This window comes from Coregonus lavaretus (genome assembly GCF_964263955.1).
Source record: "Coregonus lavaretus genome assembly, chromosome: 16".
In the NCBI taxonomy this organism is placed as follows: domain Eukaryota; kingdom Metazoa; phylum Chordata; class Actinopteri; order Salmoniformes; family Salmonidae; genus Coregonus; species Coregonus lavaretus.
The window spans coordinates 44,229,733-44,252,869 of NC_140003.1; the positions used below are offsets into that span (position 1 = coordinate 44,229,733).

General features: G+C 44.5%; 1 protein-coding gene across 1 annotated transcript; it reads right to left on the bottom strand.

Annotated features, from left to right (window-relative positions):
• Positions 1 to 963: 963 nt before the first annotated feature.
• LOC311143672 (glucose-6-phosphate exchanger SLC37A1-like) lies at positions 964 to 23,131 on the bottom strand. The gene is made up of 20 exons (XM_084179544.1): positions 23,017 to 23,131; positions 21,083 to 21,274; positions 17,871 to 17,952; positions 16,714 to 16,813; positions 15,561 to 15,639; positions 14,602 to 14,737; positions 14,281 to 14,357; positions 13,919 to 14,085; positions 13,724 to 13,779; positions 11,411 to 11,476; positions 11,218 to 11,319; positions 10,090 to 10,180; positions 9,468 to 9,530; positions 9,106 to 9,191; positions 8,366 to 8,414; positions 7,985 to 8,058; positions 7,566 to 7,644; positions 4,910 to 5,007; positions 4,725 to 4,801; positions 964 to 2,102 (listed from the first exon to the last, which is right to left on the bottom strand). The coding sequence occupies exons 2-20, from the start codon at positions 21,136 to 21,138 to the stop codon at positions 2,087 to 2,089; spliced, it is 1,554 nt and encodes a 517-aa protein (XP_084035670.1). The 5' UTR covers positions 21,139 to 21,274; positions 23,017 to 23,131; the 3' UTR covers positions 964 to 2,086.
• Between the last annotated feature and the right edge of the window lie 6 nt (positions 23,132 to 23,137).

Here is a 23,137-nt window from a genome sequence, read left to right on the forward strand (position 1 = left end):
GCTCCTCAATGAAGCAGGCGCGGGCGGTAAAGGTTTGCCTGCAGGTCGCCCATTCAACCCCCAGGACGCAGTCGATCTGTCCGCTAGGTTCAATCAGCTTTTAAAAACAAAGGCTATATTCTACCCTGAGTATGGCTAATAAAATCGTCTATCTATATAAACTGTATTTTTGTCAAGGAATAAAAAAGGATATGAGCCAACGAAAGAGCAAGCACCGTGAAAAGGAACGTTAAATAATTTAATGTAGTTTCTTGCGTGGGCGCCCGCCTGTGCGCTTCACTCGATGACATATCAATCAAGTTTTGCAGGCTCGAGTCAGCTCAGGGGTTTTGTGATGCATGGGAGATGAGTCATCGACGATCAAAACAATGTACTAATTATACTTTCAATGAACACGAATTGAATTTAGCCATATAATCCTGCAAAATTGTGGTCCTCTGTAATCTCAATTGGTAGAGCACGGCGCTTGTAACGCCAGGGTAGTGGGTTCGATCCCCGGGACCACCCATATGTAAAAATGTATGCACACATGACTGTAAGTCGCTTTGGATAAAAGCGTCTGCTAAATGGCATATAATTACAATCTGGTTTATTTAGGCACAACATGAGCAGCTAACCACCAGTTCTAATTACTGATTGTTAATGTTTATTATAAGACTGTTTCAGAGAATAATAAATAATGTGATTTGTCCTGCAGTACTTTTCAGAGAGAGGGAAAGAGAGAGAGAAAGAGAGAGAGAAAGAAAGAGTCTGCCTGTGTTACTTGAGTGGAGGACTAGTTGTCAGAAGTGTACTGTTTTGGTTGACACCTGCCACCTCCAGCTGATACAGCTTGCCTTCAGACCACTCTGACCCCTGACTGGAACACATTTAGCCTGGTGGACAAAAAAAACTCAACATTATGCTTCAAAACCAAGACTGAGATATTTTTGCTTGGGGTATAGAGGCATCCAGAGAATTCAGTAATGCAGCCACGCCATCTTTTTTATTTATATACCAAGTCTTTACAAATCTACAATTTTCACCAAGACTGTGTAGTTATGGTAATCAGGTAAGGTTCAGACATAAGTGACAGAACAAAGCAACTGCCCAACAAACAAAAAGGCACACAGTATTTCAAGTACTACCACTGAAGTTCTCTTCCACGAAGATATGCTCTATCTCCACATAAATAAAATGGACATGTTGTTGGATGGGGTCTTTTCCATTTCAATTCAGTTTAATACAGGAAGTGAATTGGAATTGACTACAGCCTCCACATGTGCCATCATGAAAGTAAAGAATATAGATGATTTTCTCAGATTATTATAGCCTGCCTTATTTCACACATTTGGCATTTTGTGCGTAACACTCTAAGGACTCGAGGTAGCAAGCATTAGTCAAAGGAACACATTCAAAATGTTCACAATTCTAGAGGCAAGACTAAATGAACTCACTTTATGTGAGTGTTTAAGGTTTGGGATGATGGCATTTGATATTTTCTACATAAGAACATCACTATAGTTTTCAACATCGCACTGCCTAAAGAAAGCTTACTGAGAAATGATTGATCCTCCTCATCAGTTAGAGTTGGTATATAGAATTTCATACTCAAACACACATTTTACATTCATAGGATTCAAGTCACCAAACATAAACATAATTTGGTGATCATATAAAAATACATTGCAGTCCCTGCATATTACTTTATTTACAGAGAAAATACACAGCAGAACAGAATAATATGTCAACTTAAATAATAATAATAATAATAATAATTTCATATAAATTATAATGCATTTCCCCACAATCTTTGGTTCCATAAGGCAGATGTGACAGTAAACCATTTTTATTTTTTTAAGCCCAGTGTGCTGTAGAACAACTAAAAGAAAAGTTGTAGTGGTTTGTGCTGAGATGAACTTTGGCTGGCTTGGTTACTTTATTATCCTCTGTTACTGAATCTTCATCGGCTTTCATTCGGTTCCAAGAGGTGCTGCTTCACACTAGTTCAGTTACTGGACAGAGGTACAGGTTAGTGGTATAAGATGCAGTGTGTGTGTCTGTACTAAGTCTGTTCGCTCCTCTGTCTGGAGTTTAGTGCAAGTGCTTAGTGCTCCTTCATCCTAAAAGAGAGAAACAGAAAAACAGACTTTGATCAGTAACTATGATTTATTTATTTGCTCGTTAAGGCACCTCTCCCTTTCAAATGTTTATAGAACATAAAAATAAAAATAAAAAGTATCCTGATTTAAGAAACAAATAGATTTACACAAATGAAAAAAAAAATGAAAACATGATGAATTGGGTAAAAAAAAGAAAGGAGATTTAAGTTAAATAATCAAAATGAGTGACAGATAGGCAGAAGGTTATTGGGATTTATCCAACGGTTGGGTCTAATCCTGGATGATGATTGGTTAAAACCGCATTCCAGCCCGTGTCTATTCCACAAGTTACCACCGGCTAAAGCTATGATGTTGAAATGCCTATTTACTCTGTTCCATCTGACTGCGCAATCCACTGTCTCATCAGCCCAGCCAGGCAATTTATAAACTTAAATCTCCACTTTCTTTTAGACTAGCAATTGGTTTTCAATAGCGGAGATTTGTATAAACCTTGCTTTCTGTCTCTCTTGACATTTGTAACATTGTTTCAATATTGAAATTCGATCTCCAGCTGTCCCATAGTAATGAAGCGTAGGGGTCAGGAGTCAGGCCGAGGCAGAAAAGCAGGCAGCTTTTCTCAGCCAGTCGAAATCATGAATCAGCATAATTGTTATGGATATATGGCAGAAGGTTATTGGGATGAGTCATTGTATGGAATGTCTAGTAGATATTTGTTAATTTTGTATTTGAAGGAGTTTAAGGTGTTGCAGTGCATGAGGTGGTTCCAATAACATATATACACTAGATGACTGACAGGGGGCGCTGTTTTAATGCCACCGCACCTCCATCTTGGCACTCCCCCACCATTGCAAAAAATTCCATTACAATGCATACTTTTAAATTATATGAGCTCAACATAAATACAAAAAAGGAATAAATATATACAAAACATTTCTTAAAAGTATAATTGTTTGAGATTACTAATGTTACTGTCCCCACTACAGCAGAAAAATACTTAAATACATGTAATTATGTCCTTGAAACGTTTAATTGAAATACTGTAGAATACCATTCATTCCCATGGAGGACTGCTCCTACTGGGGAGTGGCAATATGGCCGACCGGTGGCTTCAAAGCCTCTCAATGGCCAATGCACAGGATCAGCAATCCAGGGTTTATATACATCATTGGGTGGTCCGGGAGACTGTTCCAAAAAAAACGGATGTGATGGAAGATTGACCTAATCTTGTACGAAAAAATGGGAAGTGGAGATCGCTGGCAGTTCCTGTAGAGTAATGATGAACCTGAATATTGAATTTGAATAGGTGTTTGAAAAGAAACGGGGAGTAGATTCATTTTGAATTGGAACACAAAACAGACACACTTGAAGTTGGTTGACATAAATAGAGGTGGTGAGGAACTGGCATGACTGTCTGAGTGAGTTGCCATCCTCACAAAACGTTTTTGGAGAAGGAAGATGTTTTTGAGGTTGCTTTTATAAGTAGTGGCCCAGACTATATTGCAATATGAGACAAATGAGTAGATTTGGGTCTCCCGAGTGGCGCAGTGGTCTAAGGCACTGTATCGCAGTGCTAGCTGTGCCACTAGAGATCCAGGCTCTGTCGCAGCCGGCCGTGACCGGAAGACCCATGGGCGGCGCACAATTGGTCCAGCGTCGCCAAGGTAGGGGAGGGTTTGGCCGGCAGCGATGTGGGTTCGTTTCCCACGGGGGGCCAGTATGAAAAAAACAAAACATGTATGCATACACTAATTGTAAGTCGCTCTGGATAAGAGCGTCTGCTAAATGACTAAAATGTAAATGTAATTAAGGTGTGGTAGGCAATAGATCAAACAAATATTTTCTTGGGATGAGATGAGACAGACAGATGTTTTTTCGTCAATAAGGACACCTAGGAATTTGGTGAATTGAACGTGTGATAGTAGATCATTCGATACATGGAGATCCTCATGGAATTTGTTTAATTCTTTTTCTACTAAAAAGTAATTAATTAGTAAGATTCTGGCAATTAATTAATTAATTATTATTTTTGTTTGTTCGTTTTGTTTGGTTGTTTTTCTACCCAGAGTCAGACGAACGCTAACGTACCTGTAGACTTCACAAGGTTATTATAGTTGGGACTTTCTATTCGTTTTTATTTCTATTTAGAAATTCAGTTTAGTTTCAGTTAGTTTTCAGACTTGATTTACTAGTTGATAAAAACATTTATATTTCGTTTTAATTTATTTATTTAGTTTCAGTGTTAGGGACAGAAAGTAGCAATATGCATCGTAGGCTAGGAGCCATGTACAGTGCCTTGCAAAAGTATTCTTGTTTCAAAAAATTCTAAAAAATAAATAACGGAAAAGTGGTGTGCGCATATGTATTCACCCTCTTTGCTATGAAGCCCCTAAATATAATCCTCAATGAATCGTGAATAATGATGAATGAGAAAGTTACAGAGGGTCAAAGATCATACCCGCAAGACATGGTAACCTCTCACTATTACCAATAACAGGGGAGGTTAGCAGGTCTTCTGGGTATGATCTTAGAACATGATCAGTGGCCTCAGTCATGTTTATATAACCTGGATACCACCATAGTACAATAGGTAGAATCTATACCAAACAGAGAGAAGTCACTCACTCTACGGTGGTGCTGCCAGAACGAGGTTTAACCACGTTAGCGGAGGTCAGCTCCTTCGTCACCAGCCGCAGCAACAGCTACAGAGAAAACACATCCACACACATTAAAGCCTCATTCTATGAGATCCACACACATTAAATGCACATTTCAGGTCAACTATTTAGAAGATTAGCATCAGTACAAACCAACAGTGCTAGGAAGTCCGCTGCCATCAGCATGTAGAAGACCTGGTACCATCCCCGTGACGACAACACTCCTGCCAGGAGGGGGCCTATCGCTGCACCTGAGAAGAACACATAACATCAGAGGACAGTTAGTAAGTCACAGAGATAGTCCTATGCTGAATTCTAAAGCAACCCATTGCCTTGTGGAGCTACTTCATCATGTAGGATCTGACTGGTATGGTTGGAGGCAACAGGAGAGGAGTGTATGAGACTAACCTACTGATCCTGTGCCGTCGATGATGGCTGAGGAGTGTATGAGACTAACCTACTGATCCTGTGCCGTCGATGATGGCTGAGGAGTGTATGAGACTAACCTACTGATCCTGTGCCGTCGATGATGGCTGAGGAGTGTATGAGACTAACCTACTGATCCTGTGCCGTCGATGATGGCTGAGGAGTGTATGAGACTAACCTACTGATCCTGTGCCGTCGATGATGGCTGAGGAGTGTATGAGACTAACCTACTGATCCTGTGCCGTCGATGATGGCTGAGTAGTGTATGAGACTAACCTACTGATCCTGTGCCGTCGATGATGGCCGAGGAGTGTATGAGACTAACCTACTGATCCTGTGCCGTCGATGATGGCTGAGGAATGTATGAGACTAACCTACTGATCCTGTGCCGTCGATGATGGCTGAGGAGTGTATGAGACTAACCTACTGATCCTGTGCCGTCGATGATGGCTGAGGAGTGTATGAGACTAACCTACTGATCCTGTGCCGTCGATGATGGCTGAGGAGTGTATGAGACTAACCTACTGATCCTGTGCCGTCGATGATGGCTGAGGAGTGTATGAGACTAACCTACTGATCCTGTGCCGTCGATGATGGCTGAGGAATGTATGAGACTAACCTACTGATCCTGTGCCGTCGATGATGGCTGAGGAGTGTATGAGACTAACCTACTGATCCTGTGCCGTCGATGATGGCTGAGGAGTGTATGAGACTAACCTACTGATCCTGTGCCGTCGATGATGGCTGAGGAGTGTATGAGACTAACCTACTGATCCTGTGCCGTCGATGATGGCTGAGGAGTGTATGAGACTAACCTACTGATCCTGTGCCGTCGATGATGGCTGAGGAGTGTATGAGACTAACCTACTGATCCTGTGCCGTCGATGATGGCTGAGGAGTGTATGAGACTAACCTACTGATCCTGTGCCGTCGATGATGGCTGAGGAGTGTATGAGACTAACCTACTGATCCTGTGCCGTCGATGATGGCTGAGGAGTGTATGAGACTAACCTTCTGATCCTGTGCCGTCGATGATGGCTGAGGAGTGTATGAGACTAACCTACTGATCCTGTGCCGTCGATGATGGCTGAGGAGTGTATGAGACTAACCTACTGATCCTGTGCCGTCGATGATGGCTGAGGAGTGTATGAGACTAACCTACTGATCCTGTGCCGTCGATCATGGCTGAGGAGTGTATGAGACTAACCTACTGATCCTGTGCCGTCGATCATGGCTGAGGAGTGTATGAGACTAACCTACTGATCCTGTGCCGTCGATGATGGCTGAGGAGTGTATGAGACTAACCTACTGATCCTGTGCCGTCGATCATGGCTGAGGAGTGTATGAGACTAACCTACTGATCCTGTGCCGTCGATGATGGCTGAGGAGTGTATGAGACTAACCTACTGATCCTGTGCCGTCGATGATGGCTGAGGAGTGTATGAGACTAACCTACTGATCCTGTGCCGTCGATGATGGCTGAGGAGTGTATGAGACTAACCTACTGATCCTGTGCCGTCGATGATGGCTGAGGAGTGTATGAGACTAACCTACTGATCCTGTGCCGTCGATGATGGCTGAGGAGTGTATGAGACGAACCTACTGATCCTGTGCCGTCGATGATGGCTGAGGAGTGTATGAGACGAACCTACTGATCCTGTGCCGTCGATGATGGCTGAGGAGTGTATGAGACTAACCTACTGATCCTGTGCCGTCGATGATGGCTGAGGAGTGTATGAGACTAACCTACTGATCCTGTGCCGTCGATGATGGCTGAGGAGTGTATGAGACTAACCTACTGATCCTGTGCCGTCGATGATGGCCGAGGAGTGTATGAGACTAACCTACTGATCCTGTGCCGTCGATGATGGCCGAGGAGTGTATGAGACTAACCTACTGATCCTGTGCCGTCGATGATGGCTGAGGAATGTATGAGACTAACCTACTGATCCTGTGCCGTCGATGATGGCTGAGGAGTGTATGAGACTAACCTACTGATCCTGTGCCGTCGATGATGGCTGAGGAGTGTATGAGACTAACCTACTGATCCTGTGCCGTCGATGATGGCTGAGGAGTGTATGAGACTAACCTACTGATCCTGTGCCGTCGATGATGGCTGAGGAGTGTATGAGACTAACCTACTGATCCTGTGCCGTCGATGATGGCTGAGGAGTGTATGAGACTAACCTACTGATCCTGTGCCGTCGATGATGGCTGAGGAGTGTATGAGACTAACCTACTGATCCTGTGCCGTCGATGATGGCTGAGGAGTGTATGAGACTAACCTACTGATCCTGTGCCGTCGATGATGGCTGAGGAGTGTATGAGACTAACCTACTGATCCTGTGCCGTCGATGATGGCTGAGGAGTGTATGAGACTAACCTACTGATCCTGTGCCGTCGATGATGGCTGTGACAGTTGAAAGGGCCCTGGAGTTGCCCTTCAGGCTCTTGTGTGTTCCCTGGAGTCAAAGGTCAAAACAGAGAGGGATTTGAGGTCAGAGAGAGGCCCACACACAGGAAATAGTGAAATAGTATGGCCGTTCAAAAAGGGCACAGGAAGATAAAACTAGGGAGGATTATAAACAGTGTAAAAGGATAGCGAGACAGACTCACTCTCACACTCACACTCACTCTCACACTCACACTCACACTCACTCTCACTCTCACACTCACACTCACTCTCACACTCACACTCACACTCACACTCACACTCACACTCACACTCACACTCACACTCACACTCACACTCACACTCACACTCACACTCACACTCACACTCTCACTCTCACTCTCACTCACCAGATCAGCAGACACTGCGGTTGTAATAAGGGCATATGGTCCATTCACTAGACCTCCACACACCAGCAGCATACCTACGGGGTACACGGCACATCCAAACATGATTCACTTGATCGTTGGTCGAATGTCAAAACCAACCAAGCTTGTGACATAACTCTGTTCACCTGTTGGTCATTGACAGTCAAAATAGCACAGCCAATATTTATATATTTTTTTAACATTTTAGTCATTTAGCAGACGCTCTTATCCAGAGCGATTTACAGTTAGTGAGTGCATACATTTATTTATTTATTTATTTTTGTTATAGAAGTCAATGGGCTCAGGAGTGGGATTCAGTCAATCCCTCAACACAAACTGGAGTATATGAGAATTGATCCATACCGATGGTGGGTCCCAGTCCAAACTCACTGATCATAGAAAAGCCATAAAGCTGAAATAATGAACAAAACAGCTGTCAAATACACTGAGTGGACAAAACATTAAGAACACCTGCTCTTTCCATGACAGACTGACCAGGTGAAAGCTATGATCCCTCAATGATGTCACATGTCAAATCCACTTCACATGTTGCGTTTATATTTTTGTTCAGTGAAGATTGTGTATGTGTGCCATTCAGAGTGTTAATGGGTAAGATAAAATATTTAAGTGCCTTTGAACAGGGTATGGTTGTATGTGCCAGGCGCACTGGTTTGTATCAAGAACTGCAACGCTGCTGGGTTTTTCACACTTAACCGTTTCCCGTGTGTATCAAGAATGGTCCACCACCCAAAGGACATCTAGCCAACTTGAAAACTGTGGGAAGCATTGGAGTCAACATGGGCCAGCATCCCTGTGGATCAGTTGACACCTTGCAGAGTCCATGCCCCAACCAATTGAGGCTGTTCTGAAGGCAAAAGTGGGTGGTGCAACTTAATATTAGGAAGGTGTTTTTAATGTTTTGTACACGCAGTGTACATGTCCTGTAAGATTCACGATGCATGCTTATCATTTTATTCATTGAGATGATCAACTGTGACTCCTGTCCTGTACAACAGGGGGAGGCAGAGAGTGAGACTCAGAGACAGACAGAGCGAGAGAGCGAGAGAGCGAGAGAAAAAAAAGAGAGAGAGAGAGAGACTCACAGTAGGAGCAGCCAGCAGCAGCATCACTGCACAGGTGGTGGCCCTCTTTCCCAGCTTGTCAGATATGACCCCAGCCAGGATTCCCCCTAGACAGACAGACAGACACAGAGAGGGAGATAGGGAAAAGATGTGATGAGCACAACAAGTAAGAAGAAAGGAGTGGTTTGAGGGTAGTTCAATTCCAATGATGCAGGAATGATGTCTATTCATTCCCAATGATAATCTTGACGAATAAAATCTCTGACACAAGACACACACAAAGGTGCATAAACGTCCAGATCACAAGAAAATGATATGGTTCGTTTTGACATCATGAAGCTACATGAAAAGAACAGATGTAAAAACAAAAAAAGGGAACATACCCACAATTCCTCCCACGTCAAACAGAGTGGAGAGATCTCCGGCCTTCTTGGCATCTAGGTGAGCTGAGACAGACAAACAACACATTTTCTCAACACACCCTCTGGCAAACAAAACAAGAGATACTAATAATACTACGTGGCAGAGTTTAGGAATACTACCTGGCAGAGCTTAGGAATACTACCTGGCAGAGCTTAGGAATACTACCTGGCAGAGCTTAGGAATACTACCTGGCAGAGCTTAGGAATACTACCTGGCAGAGCTTAGGAATACTACCTGGCAGAGCTTAGGAATACTACCTGGCAGAGCTTAGGAATACTACGTGGCAGAGCATAGGAATACTACCTGGCAGAGCTTAGGAATACTATGTGGCAGAGCTTAGGAATACTACCTGGCAGAGCTTAGGAATACTACCTGGCAGAGTTTAGGAATACTACCTGGCAGAGCTGACCACAGAACATCAAGACCTAATGTCAGATAGGTATCAGACAAAGACTGAATGCCCTGACACATCCTGTATATCTTGTAGATCTTGTATCTTACAACAATGCCCAGACAGAGTTCCTATACGGATGTAGCAGGGGAAAGGGTGTTGGTGGACTGAGTGTAGCGTAATGTACACACCTGCTTTAGTGATGTAGAGCGGCAGCCAGAAGAGGAAGGTGTAGCTGACCAGCTTGGCAAACAGCAGACACAGAGAGAACTCTATCACTCCCTGGAGGGAGAAAGACAGAATCATACTGTCAACAAATAAAGCTTTATAGTTGTCCAGAATAGAAAGGTACTTTGTATGGTGTATGTTTAGGGAAATAACAAAAACCAGCCGATACACGCCCTTCCAGGAAATGAGTTTGACACCCTGGCTTTGGGGAACAGGGCGTGGGCGTTGGTGCGTGTGTCACAGGAGGTTGGTGGCACCTTAATTGGGGAGGGCTCGTGGTAATAGCTGGAGCGGAATCAGTGCAACGGTATGAAATACATCAGACACATGGTTTGATGCCTTTCCATTTGCTCCGTTCCAGCCATTGTTATGAGCCGTCCTTCCCTCAGCAGCAGTGTGAGTGTGTTTGTTTAACTATCCTTGTTGGTACCAGAAGTCCTCACAAGGATAGTTAAACAAGGACAATTCTGACAAGTGGGGACATTTAGCCGGTCCTCAGGAGGATAAATGCTATTTTAGGCTTTTAGGGGTTAGGGTTACAATTAGGGTTAGGGGTTAAGGTTAGGTTTAGGGTTAGGAGTTAGGGTTAAGTGTAGTTTTAGGGTTAGGGGTTACGGTTAGGTTTAGGGTTAGGAGTTAGGGTTAAGTGTAGTTTTAGGGTTAGGAGTTAGGGTTAAGTGTAGTTTTAGGGTTAGGGGTTACGGTTAGGTGTAGGGTTAGGAGTTAGGGTTAAGTGTAGTTTTAGGGTTAGTGGTTACGATTAGGTTTAGGGTTAGGAGTTAGGGTTAAGTGTAGTTTTAGGGTTAGGGGTTACGGTTAGGTTTAGGAGTTAGGGTTAGGTGTAGTTTTAGGGTTACGGTTAGGTTTAGGGTTAGGAGTTAGGGTTAAGTTTTAGGGTTAGTGGTTACGGTTAGGTGTAGTGTTAGGAGTTAGGTGTAGTTTTAGGGTTAGGAGTTAGGGTTAGGTGTAATTTTAGGGTTAGGGGTTTAGGGTTAAGGAAAATAGGATTTTGGATGGGAATCCATTCTTTGGTCCCCACAAGGATATCAATACAAAACTGTGTGTGTGATATGTGAGCTCAGGTGACTGACCGGTATGCGTAAAGCTCCCATGAAGCTGATGGCCGACGGCTCTGATTCACTCTTCACCACCACCACCTGCTGTACAGGGAGCAGCAAATCTGTGTCCCAGTTCTGAGAGGGAGACGGAGGGTTAATAACACTAAGATCTATATACAGACACTAACGTAAACACAGACAAACTCAGATAAAAACAGACACTCACCTGAGATTTGCCTCCTTGTTTGTACGAATGACAGAGCTGCTTGTGTCCATTCACCTCCTTCCAGCTCTTGGTCAGCATTTACATGAGGAGGAAACAAAACCAAGTACAATACTGTTTACCATCATGTTACAGAGTCCATATGAAGCTACAGTGCCATGCAAAAGTATTCATCCCCCTTGGTGTTTTTCCTATTTTGTTGCATTACAACCTGTAATGGATTTTATTTTGATTTCATGTAATGGACACACACAAAATAGTCAAAATTGGTGAAGTGAAATGAAAAAAATAACTTGTTTCAAACAATTCTAAAAAATTAATAACGGAAAAGTGGTGCGTGCATATGTATTCACCCCCTTTGCTATGAAGCCCCTAAATAAGATCTGGTGCAACCAATTACCTCCAGAAGTCACATTATTCGTTAAATAAAGTCCACCTGTGTGCAATCTAAGTGTCACATGATCTGTCACATGATCTCAGTATATATATATATACACACCTGTTCTGAAAGGCCCCAGAGTCTACAAAACCACTAAGCAAGGGGCACCACCAAGCAAGTGGCACCATGAAGACCAAGGAGCTCTCCAAACAGGTCAGGGACAAAGTTGTGGAGAAGTACAGATCAGGGTTGGGTTATAAAAAAATATCAGAAACCACGGAGCACCATTAAATAATTTATTACAAAATGGAAAGAATATGGCACCACAACAAACCTGCCAAGAGAGGGCCGCCCACCAAAACCCATGGACCAGGCAAGGAGGGCATTCATCAGAGGCAACAAAGAGACTAAAGATAACCCTGAAGGAGCTGCAAAGCTCCACAGCGGAGATTGGAGTATCTGTCCATAGGACCACTTTAAGCCGTACACTCCACAGAGCTGGGCTTTACGGAAGAGTGGCCAGAAAAAAGCCATTGCTTAAAGAAAAAAATAAGCAAACATATGGAAGAAGGTACTCTGGTCAGATGAGACTAAAATTGAGCTTTTTGGCCATCAAGGAAAACGCTATGTCTGGCGCAAACCCAACACCTCTCATCACCCCGAGAACACCATCCCCACAGTGAAGCATGGTGGTGGCAGCATCATGCTGTGGGGATGTTTTTCCATCGGCAGGGACTGGGAAACTGGTCAGTATTGAAGGAATGATGGATGGCGCTAAATACAGGGAAATTCTTGAGGGAAACCTGTTTCAGACTTTCAGAGATTTGAGGCTGGGATGCAGGTTCACCTTCCAGCAAGACAATGACCCTAAGCATACTGCTAAAGCAACACTCGAGTGGTTTAAGGGGAAACATTTAAATGTCTTGGAATGTTCTAGTCAAAGCCCAGACCTCAATCCAATTGAGAATCTGTGGAATGACTTAAAGATTGCTGTACACCAGCGGAACCCATCCAACTTAAAGGAGCTGGAGCAGTTTTGCCTTGAAGAATGGGCAAAAATCCCAGTGGCTAGATGTGCCAAGCTTATAGAGACATACCCCAAGAGACTTGCAGCTGTATTTGCTGCAAAAGGTGGCTCTACAAAGTATTGACTTTGGGGGGGTGAATAGTTATGCACGCTCAAGTTCTTTTTTTTTGGTCTTATTTCTTGTTTGTTTCACAATAAAAAATATTTTGTGGTAGGCATGTTGTGTATATCAAATGATACAACATCAATTTTAATTCCAGGTTGTAAGGCAACAAAATAGGAAAAATGCCAAGGGGGGTGAATACTTTCACAAGCCACTGTACATTCAGTTTTCACCATCATGTTACAGAGTCCTTATGAAGCTACATTCAGTTTTCACCGTCATGATATAGTGCTCCAGCAGCCACCAATGTAAACATCTGCAATGCAGTTCAAAGTAGTGTGTGAGAATGAAAACAACACCTGTCAATCAAGAAGAACCCTAAATAAAGCTTATACAATGAATCCACCCACATGGTAAACGTTAATGATGTTTTATCCCTTTTTGATGTGTGTCTGTCTCCAGAGAGGCCTTCTTTTTTTTTTTTTACCAGAGCCAGCCCACGCTCTCGGAGACACTCAGCTACTCTCCCGCTACGCAATGAGCCAAAGTGGGAGACAGTTGGCATGGAAACGATGCTATTCAGGCAAATTCTGAAGACGTGGGCTCCACTCATGGCTCACAAAACAAACAAACAAATGTCCACACACATTTACAAAATGGTACTTACACTAAGCATAAAACAAAACGGGCTTTGTCTGTCTGTTATTCATGAATATGTCTGTGTATTTATACCTCTGAAATGTCCCCATATTATATCTATACTTAGTAGAGATGCTTTGGACCAAGAGAGACATGTTAAGCACTCACATTGTTGCTGGGAGCAGGGCTCTGTACATCATGGATGCTTCTCAGATCATTTGGATCTACAGAGAAAACCAGTCAGATTAGTTGTGAATTTCAGCATGCAAAACTTTTACCATCACACAAATCATGCATCAAAACTTCTCTGAGGTCAATGGAAAGAGAGTCTCTTCCTCCAACCAGTCGCAGAGCAGTACTCACGTTCGATGAGGAAGAGGAAGCAGACGACACCCATGAAAGCGATGACGAGGCCGGGGACGATGAAGGACAAGCCCCAGTTGGAGGAGACCCAGTAACCTGCGATCAAAGAGCCCAGGATGTTGCCTACGGAGGTGTGGGAGTTCCATACGCCCATGATGAGACCCCTCCTGTAGGGAGAACCAGTTAAAACAGGGTTGGGATAGTGTTATGACTTGAACAGGCCCATGATCAGACCCCTCCGACCAGGGAAACCAGTTAACATAGTTAAAATACTATTGTAACTTCGATGCATCTCCTATTAACTTCAATGTATCTGAACTATAGAGGAATCAGTAGAATAATACCAGATATGGTGGATTTACCTTCCCTTCCCAAACCAGTTCCCGATGCATGTGACAACACTGGGCCAGCCAGTAGTCTGAACCAAGCCATTGGCCACCTGAGGCAGAGGACAAGCACACAGAGGAGTATGTTAGACTTGGGAGCAATGAGAGCAGCTAGAAAAACATTCAGAATACAGAATAGTTGTCCTCTGATCTCTCAGCTCCAACGTGTGTGTGTGTGTGTGTGTGTGTGTGTGTGTGTGTGTGTGTGTGTGTGTGTGTGTGTGTGTGGGGGGGGGGGGGGGGGGGGGGGGGGGGGGGGGGGGGGGGGGGGGCATTCTAGGTATGTGTGTGAATCACCTGGACAATTATATAGAAGCTGAGGTTGTGGATGTTGTAGATGCGGCCCAGACCAAACAGGCAGGTGAAGAGGCCACTCATCAGCATCCCAAACGTCAGGTACAGACGGATGGGCAGGCGCTCGCCGATGATGCCACTGCAGGACGCACAATGATGACATATTAACAACGCATCAGATCAAAGCAAGCTGGCAAAATGTCTGGTGTCTTCTCAGCATCTTCTCCCCCAGATATATAAAAGAACATCAGTTTTAAATGAAAAAACATAATTCAATGTCAATGTTCTATCAATTTAATTATTTGCATCATTTCTAATCCCCCTTATTTTTATTAATAATCTCCAGGAAGAGGGTCGGGCTGAAAAGCCACAGGACGGTAGATCTCCAGGAAGAGGGTCGGGCTGAAAAGCCACAGGACGGTAGATCTCCAGGAAGAGGGTTGGGCTGAAAAGCCACAGGACGGTAGATCTCTAGGAAGAGGGTCGGGCTGAAAAGCCACAGGACGGTAGGTCTCCAGGAAGAGGGTCGGGCTGAAAAGCCACAGGACGGTAGATCTCCAGGAAGAGGGTCGGGTAGCCCTGCTCTAGCCTATCTAGCACAGGTTGTGCAAGCTGAAGGACGTTAGCAACAACAGCTTGCTGAGGGAATGCTTGTAGCTTTAAAACTATCTATTTTTCTAGACACAATCACAGGACGTGACACAATCTCCTCCCAGGTTCAGGACATAAAATCACTGGGCCTCTTATAGAACACAAAACTGTCACCGACTCAGATCTTGAGCGTTGTCACTCTCGCTCAAGTTAAAGTAGCAGCTAGCAGTAAGTCATTGGTGGGTGCATTTTTTATTAATGGGTTTTCCTAATCAACTGACCGGTCCAGGATCAACTCCAGGCCCTTTTTTAGCTAACAACACACCCAGAGATTTCCCCTGGTCAGGTCAAGTGGAGAGTTGAAGCTTTACCTGAGGAACATTCCCACAGCGTAGGCACAGAGGAAGGAGTAGTCCATGGCTCCCAGAAGCTGCTTATAGTTGCTTTTATCTAGAAATTGTGAAAATAGGTTTTGCATAAGAATAACATAAATTCCACCAAGGGCCACTTATCTGAATACAGACCCCTGGATTTGGTTATGGGATCGACAAAAAATGTGTAGGGAAGGTAGGTAGGTGGAATGGAATGGGAAGGTAGGTAGGTGGAATAGGTGGGATGGAATGGGAAGGTAGGTAGGTAGGTGGAATAGGTGGGATGGAATGGGAAGGTAGGTAGGTAGGTGGAATAGGTGGGATGGAATGAGAAGGTAGGTAGGTGGAATAGGTGGGATGGAATGGGAAGGTAGGTAGGTGGAATAGGTGGGATGGAATGGGAAGGTAGGTAGGTGGAATAGGTGGGATGGAATGGGAAGGTAGGTAGGTAGGTGGAATAGGTGGGATGGAATGGGAAGGTAGGTAGGTAGGTGGAATAGGTGGGATGGAATGGGAAGGTAGGTAGGTAGGTGGAATAGGTGGGATGGAATGGGAAGGTAGGTAGGTAGGTGGAATAGGTGGGATGGAATGGGAAGGTAGGTAGGTAGGTGGAATAGGTGGGATGGAATGGGAAGGTAGGTAGGTAGGTGGAATAGGTGGGATGGAATGGGAAGGTAGGTAGGTAGGTGGAATAGGTGGGATGGAATGAGAAGGTAGGTAGGTAGGTGGAATAGGTGGGATGGAATGGGAAGGTAGGTAGGTGGAATAGGTGGGATGGAATGGGAAGGTAGGTAGGTAGGTGGAATAGGTGGGATGGAATGGGAAGGTAGGTAGGTGGAATAGGTGGGATGGAATGGGAAGGTAGGTAGGTAGGTGGAATAGGTGGGATGGAATGGGAAGGTAGGTAGGTGGAATAGGTGGGATGGAATGGGAAGGTAGGTAGGTGGGATGGAATGGGAATTGGTGTAAGAGGGATTGAGAAGAAGAGGGTCATCAGAGGAAGAGCGTCAGGCAGAGGAAGAGCGTCAGGCAGAGGAAGAGCGTCAGGCAGAGAAAGAGCGTCAGGCAGAGGAAGAGCGTCAGGCAGAGGAAGAGCGTCAGGCAGAGGAAGAGCGTCAGGCAGAGGAAGACGGGGGAGAACAAGGATTCTTACCAAAGGGTTTCCAGCTGCAGTCTGTGTGGAGGCTCTGCGGCTGCCTACTACCAGCTAAGGAGAGCTCATGGAGAGCTGAGCAGTTCTTATGCAGCTCACTCTATGGAGCAAGTATAACCACCATGAGAAAACATGCATATTCATTACTCAGTCCAAAACACCCTCAAAATGAAAAAAAACAAAAAACAAGCTACAGCATACATTTAGCTTGTCATACATTCATTCCAATATCAAGCAGCGTGCAGCCATGCTATGGTTCCAAATTAGACAATGGTAGATGATAACATCTGTTACATTTTAGTCATTTAGCAGACGCTCTTATCCAGAGCGACTTACAGTTAGTGAGTGCATACATTTTCATACTAGTCCCCCGGTGGGAATCGATCCCACAACCCTGGCGTTGCAACCGCCATGCTCTACCAACTGAGCTACACGGGACAGTTCCATGTAAGAGATAATCAACAAGGGGATCTATGCGTTCTCTGGAAAATAAGGAACGATGTGGAAGGTGTGGTCCACAACGTGCTAGTGGAGTGGAACTGACCTTCCACGGAGTTGCGTTATTTTCCAGAGAACGCATAGAGCCCCGAGTTGATTATCCCTTTTATACCAAGGCTATCATTTAACACATTTGCTGCTAGAAATGTGTTCAACATCCACTGAAGTAGCTAGCAAGTTTATTTGATAGTGACAGTAGTTGCCTTGGTAACCAAGCAACGCACAGTGCCTGGATACAGCCCTTAGCCGTGGTACATTGGCCATATACCACAAACACCCAAGGTGCCTTATTGCTATTATACTGGTTACTAGCGTAATTTTTGGTCATACCAGTGGTATACGGTCTGATATACCGCGGCTTTCAGCCAAATAAATCAGCATTCAGGGCTCGAACCACCCGGTTTATAAAAAGGGTTAATGCCCTGGCTCTGCACTGTGACTGCTTACAATAGCACCTGTGCTGAGAACATGTAAATGGTAAATGGTATATTATACTAAATGGTATATTATATTATTATTATTATAACATGTATGTATAGTGCGTGGAGACAAGTGTATAGTGAGTAAGTCTCTTATTATGCAATATGCCAGTGTAGTACAGTGAATTGCCTATAGGATACATCAGTGTCTGTGTGTGTGTGTGTGTGTGTGTGTGTTACCTTGACAATGCTGATGGGTTTTCTGGACAGGTGGAAGCTGGTGTACAGCAGGAAGGTGAGGCCAAATGTGAAGGCTCTGTACCTAGAGGGAGACAACATAACACAGGGGGCAGCAGTAAGGGACTGGAGGCTCTGTACCTAGTGGGAGACAACATAACACAGGGGGCAGCAGTAAGGGACTGGAGGCTCTGTACCTAGAGGGAGACAACATAACACAGGGGGCAGCAGTAAGGGACTGGAGGCTCTGTACCTAGAGGGAGACAACATAACACAGGGGGCAGCAGTAAGGGACTGGAGGCTCTGTACCTAGAGGGAGACAACATAACACAGGGGGCAGCAGTAAGGGACTGGAGGCTCTGTACCTAGAGGGAGACAACATAACACAGGGGGCAGCAGTAAGGGACTGGAGGCTCTGTACCTAGAGGGAGACAACATAACACAGGGGGCAGCAGTAAGGGACTGGAGGAGGAGGAGGTAGTCAGTGGGTGGCGTTCATCCACTGATACAGGGTCAGATATAGACCCATTTCCCGGCCGCGTCATGAAAAGTTGCGCGCGCAATTCGTCATCAGAAAGCTCTTTGTTGACCTGGCAGTGGATCACATGCAACTTCAAATGCAGTTAACAAACAAGAAATCAGATGGTTATCATCTACAACATCGCAGATGTCATCAGAGGATTGATTACCGAGACGGTAGCAAGCCAGCGAGGTAAGGTAAAATATCCCAAATAGATCAAGCCAGAAGAATAATATCCATGTTGAAAACACAGTAGCTATAACCTGTCTGGCGTGGTTTCATGGTCATCACTCACTCACTGTTAAGTTTGTCAAGATCCCAACATTAGCGTTAGCTATACTGCTACAGAGCTTTTTGACGTCGGGATCAACACGCATCACTGAAACGTGACGTTTGATGGTAAACAGAAAATAAATAAACCCAGTGAGAGCTGGTCAGTATAATAAACCCAGTGAGAGCTGGTCAGTATAATAAACCCAGTGAGAGCTGGTCAGTATAATAAACCCAGTGAGAGCTGGTCAGTATAATAAACCCAGTGAGAGCTGGTCAGTATAATAAACCCAGTGAGAGCTGGTCAGTATAATAAACCCAGTGAGAGCTGGTCAGTATAATAAACCCAGTGAGAGCTGGTCAGTATAATAAACCCAGTGAGAGCTGGTCAGTATAATAAACCCAGTGAGAGCCGGTCAGTATAATAAACCCAGTGAGAGCTGGTCAGTATAATAAACTCAGTGAGAGCTGGTCAGTATAATAAACCCAGTGAGAGCTGGTCAGTATAATAAACCCAGTGAGAGCTGGTCAGTATAATAAACCCAGTGAGAGCTGGTCAGTATAATAAACCCAGTGAGAGCTGGTCAGTATAATAAACCCAGTGAGAGCTGGTCAGTATAATAAACCCAGTGAGAGCTGGTCAGTATAATAAACCCAGTGAGAGCTGGTCAGTATAATAAACCCAGTGAGAGCTGGTCAGTATAATAAACCCAGTGAGAGCTGGTCAGTATAATAAACCCAGTGAGAGCTGGTCAGTATAATAAAAACCATTATGTGCTGTTCCTTTAGATCTCCCACTCATTATCAGTTATTTCCTGGTGGACAATTAAGTCGAGTTCGACAGACCCTGACGTGGGTCTGCCCCTGATCAAGCCAAACACAGCCACCTCAACGTGGGTCTGCCCCTGATCAAGCCAAACACAGCCACCTCAACGTGGGTCTGCCCCTGATCAAGCCAAACACAGCCACCTCAACGTGGGTCTGCCCCTGATCAAGCCAAACACAGCCACCTCAACGTGGGTCTGCCCCTGACCTAGCCAAACACAGCCACCTCAACGTGGGTCTGCCCCTGAACTAGCCAAACACAGCCACCCTGACGTGGGTCTGCCCCTGAACTAGCCAAACACAGCCACCCTGACGTGGGTCTGCCCCTGAACTAGCCAAACACAGCCACCCTGACGTGGGTCTGCCCCTGATCAAGCCTAAAACAGACACTTATGACAGTCTGGACATCGTAATGTCACACCACCATAAACCAGCCCTAGAGACCAGTTGCTAAGGGGTGAAAAGCAGTCAGAGGGGAGAATCCCTGATTGCCTATGCACAATCACAATAGCTGGGCAGCACGTGTGTGTTTGTATCTCTGTGTGTGTGTCTAGTGGAAAGGGGGTTGTGTTCTCCCCCAAGGCAGGACAGAAAGGAGTCAGTTTGGTCTTCCCTGTCAACAGTAATTTAGTGTAAAACATGTCAGTGGCTCTGTGACAACACAGAACACCACCACTGTCCCAGCTCCACCGCTCTGAGAGCACCAGACAGACTGGCTACAGTCACACAGGGCCAAAGGTTTACGGCCGTGATCTCAGCATGCCACCGTCACTCACACTGAATAACTAGCAGTCGGAATGCAATGAAATGTGGCAGAGTTCAAATAAATACTTCAAAGTTTAATACCCCTATGAAAATTCAGGTTAAGAACTTGGTTTCGCAATCTTTTTTCAGTTTGACCTTGACCAGGAACTACTCCTGGTCCTGATAATGAATGGGATAGGCAAATAAAATCTAATTCTCTGTGGGCCGGCCAATTCCCTGTCTCGCACACATAATTCTATTGAACTAAATAGAAATTGATACAGGCAGCACACACAGGCGCAAGCAACGGTACATACATTACACCGACACACACACAGGGTCACACACACGGTATGGCTCGAGCCCTGATATGATATGTCATCAACTATTTACAGCTAAGTCCACGTGTGAGCCAGACCAGCAGAGACAAATCCCCATTAACAAGAGTAGTACAAACCAACTGAATGATGGGCTATATATCCTTCACTAAAGAATGTCAAGACAAGCACACAACCCAAGTGGACAGACAGGACTCTGTGGAATTAGAAAGCAGACACGCAAAGACAGAAACCCGAACATCTGGTTTGATTAGAAGAGTGACATGATCAGTAGGCTTACTTGTCAGAGGAGGACAGCCTGCTTCTTGAACCAACTGTTGTTAGACCTGATCCACACATATTGTTCTGATGACATTGCCATCTAGATGAATGAATTGATGAACTACTAATGACAGAGTGCATTTTTATCTGAATGACAGAGACAACAAGACAGACAGGCAGATAGACGGACAGATAGACGGACACAGGCGGGAACGTGGACAGACGGACGGACAGACGGACAGACAAACAAAACTCACCACTGGTCTCTGTTGAAGGAGGCCAGGAAGCGGATGCCAGGTGGCACGGGGGCCATGATTGGGCGATAACAGGGACTGGGCAGGTCTCACAGTGATGATGATGACCTACAGATCCATTCTGTGAGCTCAACGCGAGGCCCAGGAGACATGGCCAAGAGACTGCAGGAATACCCCCTCAGAAGCGGTGTTCTCCTGTATGGGGCAAAATAATTAAAGATAGTTTCAAACACAGCAGGACATCTGAATATGGCATCTCTCTCCGTTCCATTTCCATAGTGTATGTTCTCTATAGTATGTTCTCTATAGTCTCTATATGTTCTGTATGTTCTCATAGTGTATGTTCTCCCTATGGGACTCCCAATCACAGCCGGTTGTGATACAGCCTGGAATCGAACCAGGGGGTCTGTAGTGACGCCTCGAGCACTGAGATGCAGTGCCTTAGACCGCTGCGCCACTCGGGAGATCACAACATTTCCTTTGCAACTTTGGGTAGAAAACCAATAGATTTGGCTCATTGTGACAATATATTGTGTGGTCATCCTCACAATGCAAGCTAGTCCTCCACGAAAGCAATTCAGTTCGTCCTTTATTATTATTTTGTTTAAAATTTAAAAAAAATCAGGAATGCCAATATTACCCGTTTCAAAACTACAGAAACAATTTCAGAATTATCTGAGATGGTGTGGGTATGATGGCTTGTTGAAATGACGTGGAACGACTCTCCAGAAAGGCATAGAAGGCTACAGTAGTCTTCCCACAGCCACTCAGCTCAGTGGGTTATCAGAGTTATTTATCGCATTCATACAACTTTAGCTTAATGCTCTGGGGATCACGTGTATTATGAATACCAGTAGCCTACTATGCCAGTATCTTGATCTGGGAACAGGACGTTGCCAAGCACTTAACCACCAACCTTGTATATCGACAGCTTGGCTTGCTAAGCTACGCCTACTGTACTGTGTAACTCTGGCATGAGCCTCTGCCACGACATTAGTCATTTACACTACTGATATGGTTACGTCATCATTTTGCAAGTTGAATGGATTCATTCTACATACTAAGTAACCCACTAAAACTTGAATTACTTTCCCGTGTAGCTCAGTTGGTAGAGCATGGCGCCAGGGTTGTGGGTTCGATTCCCACGGGGGACCAGTACAAAAAAAATAGTTATTAAAATGTATTCACTAACTACTGTAAGTCGCTCTGGATAAGAGCGTCTGCTATATGACTCAAATGTTAACATAAAACAAGTACAATGTTTGGCTACAGCTAATAGCAAAACCTCATACGTGGAATCTTGGACATCAACTGGACCGGGCTTTTAATTTAGATTGTGAAAGAGCCTCAAAGCCAGTTACTGAAGTTAATTACTGAAGTTCAGTCGACAATAGGTAGGTATCTCTCCTCTCTCTCTCTCTCTCTCTCTTTTTTCATCTCTTTTTCCCATTTATGCATTTTTTACCATCTATCATCCTGTAGATTATATTTGATTGTTATACAGAGCCCAATACTGTTATTTTACCATTTTCTTGGACTGTGGTAAAAAACAATGAAAACGTTTATTGACCATTAAAATCACATTTGACTTCCCCGTGTGACAGACATCAAAGAGAGCGAAGCCTATTGTAGGACATTTGTCAGTTTGCTAGAAAGCCACATCGTCAATGTTTTCAATCATTATGATCATCAGCAACATTGTAACCAAATCGATAATCCAATCTAAAGATACAATGTATTTACATGCTGAATCCTCCTTACAATGTATCCGACAGCTCTTTGTTTAGAACCATTGTCTTCACATAACCATGGCTCGCTCGCTTCACTTTCTGCTCATCCTTGTGCACTCGATGCTAGACAAAAAACGGAGGTCTATCTGTGTTAAATCGCCGAACCTATCAACTCACAGACATGGACAGATAAATGATCAAACTTACTGTGGCTGAAATCGCGGAAAATTTCAAAAGAAACGTCTTGTTCCTCGTCCAACTCGGGCGGTTTAGCAATCACTTCCTTGATCTTTCACAGAGCTTCACGGAACTGTCATTCACAGTCACA

Excerpts from the sequence above, each read along its gene's own strand:
- LOC311143672 (XM_084179544.1), bottom strand. The coding sequence starts at position 21,138 with ATGGCCCCCGTGCCACCTGGCATCCGCTTCCTGGCCTCCTTCAACAGA. Across the intron at positions 14,358-14,601 it reads GCTTCTATATAATTGTCCAG|GTGGCCAATGGCTTGGTTCA; the intron begins GTGATTCACACA and ends CCTCTGCCTCAG. Across the intron at positions 7,645-7,984 it reads CCGCAGTGTCTGCTGATCTG|GGAACACACAAGAGCCTGAA; the intron begins GTGAGTGAGAGT and ends CTTTGACTCCAG.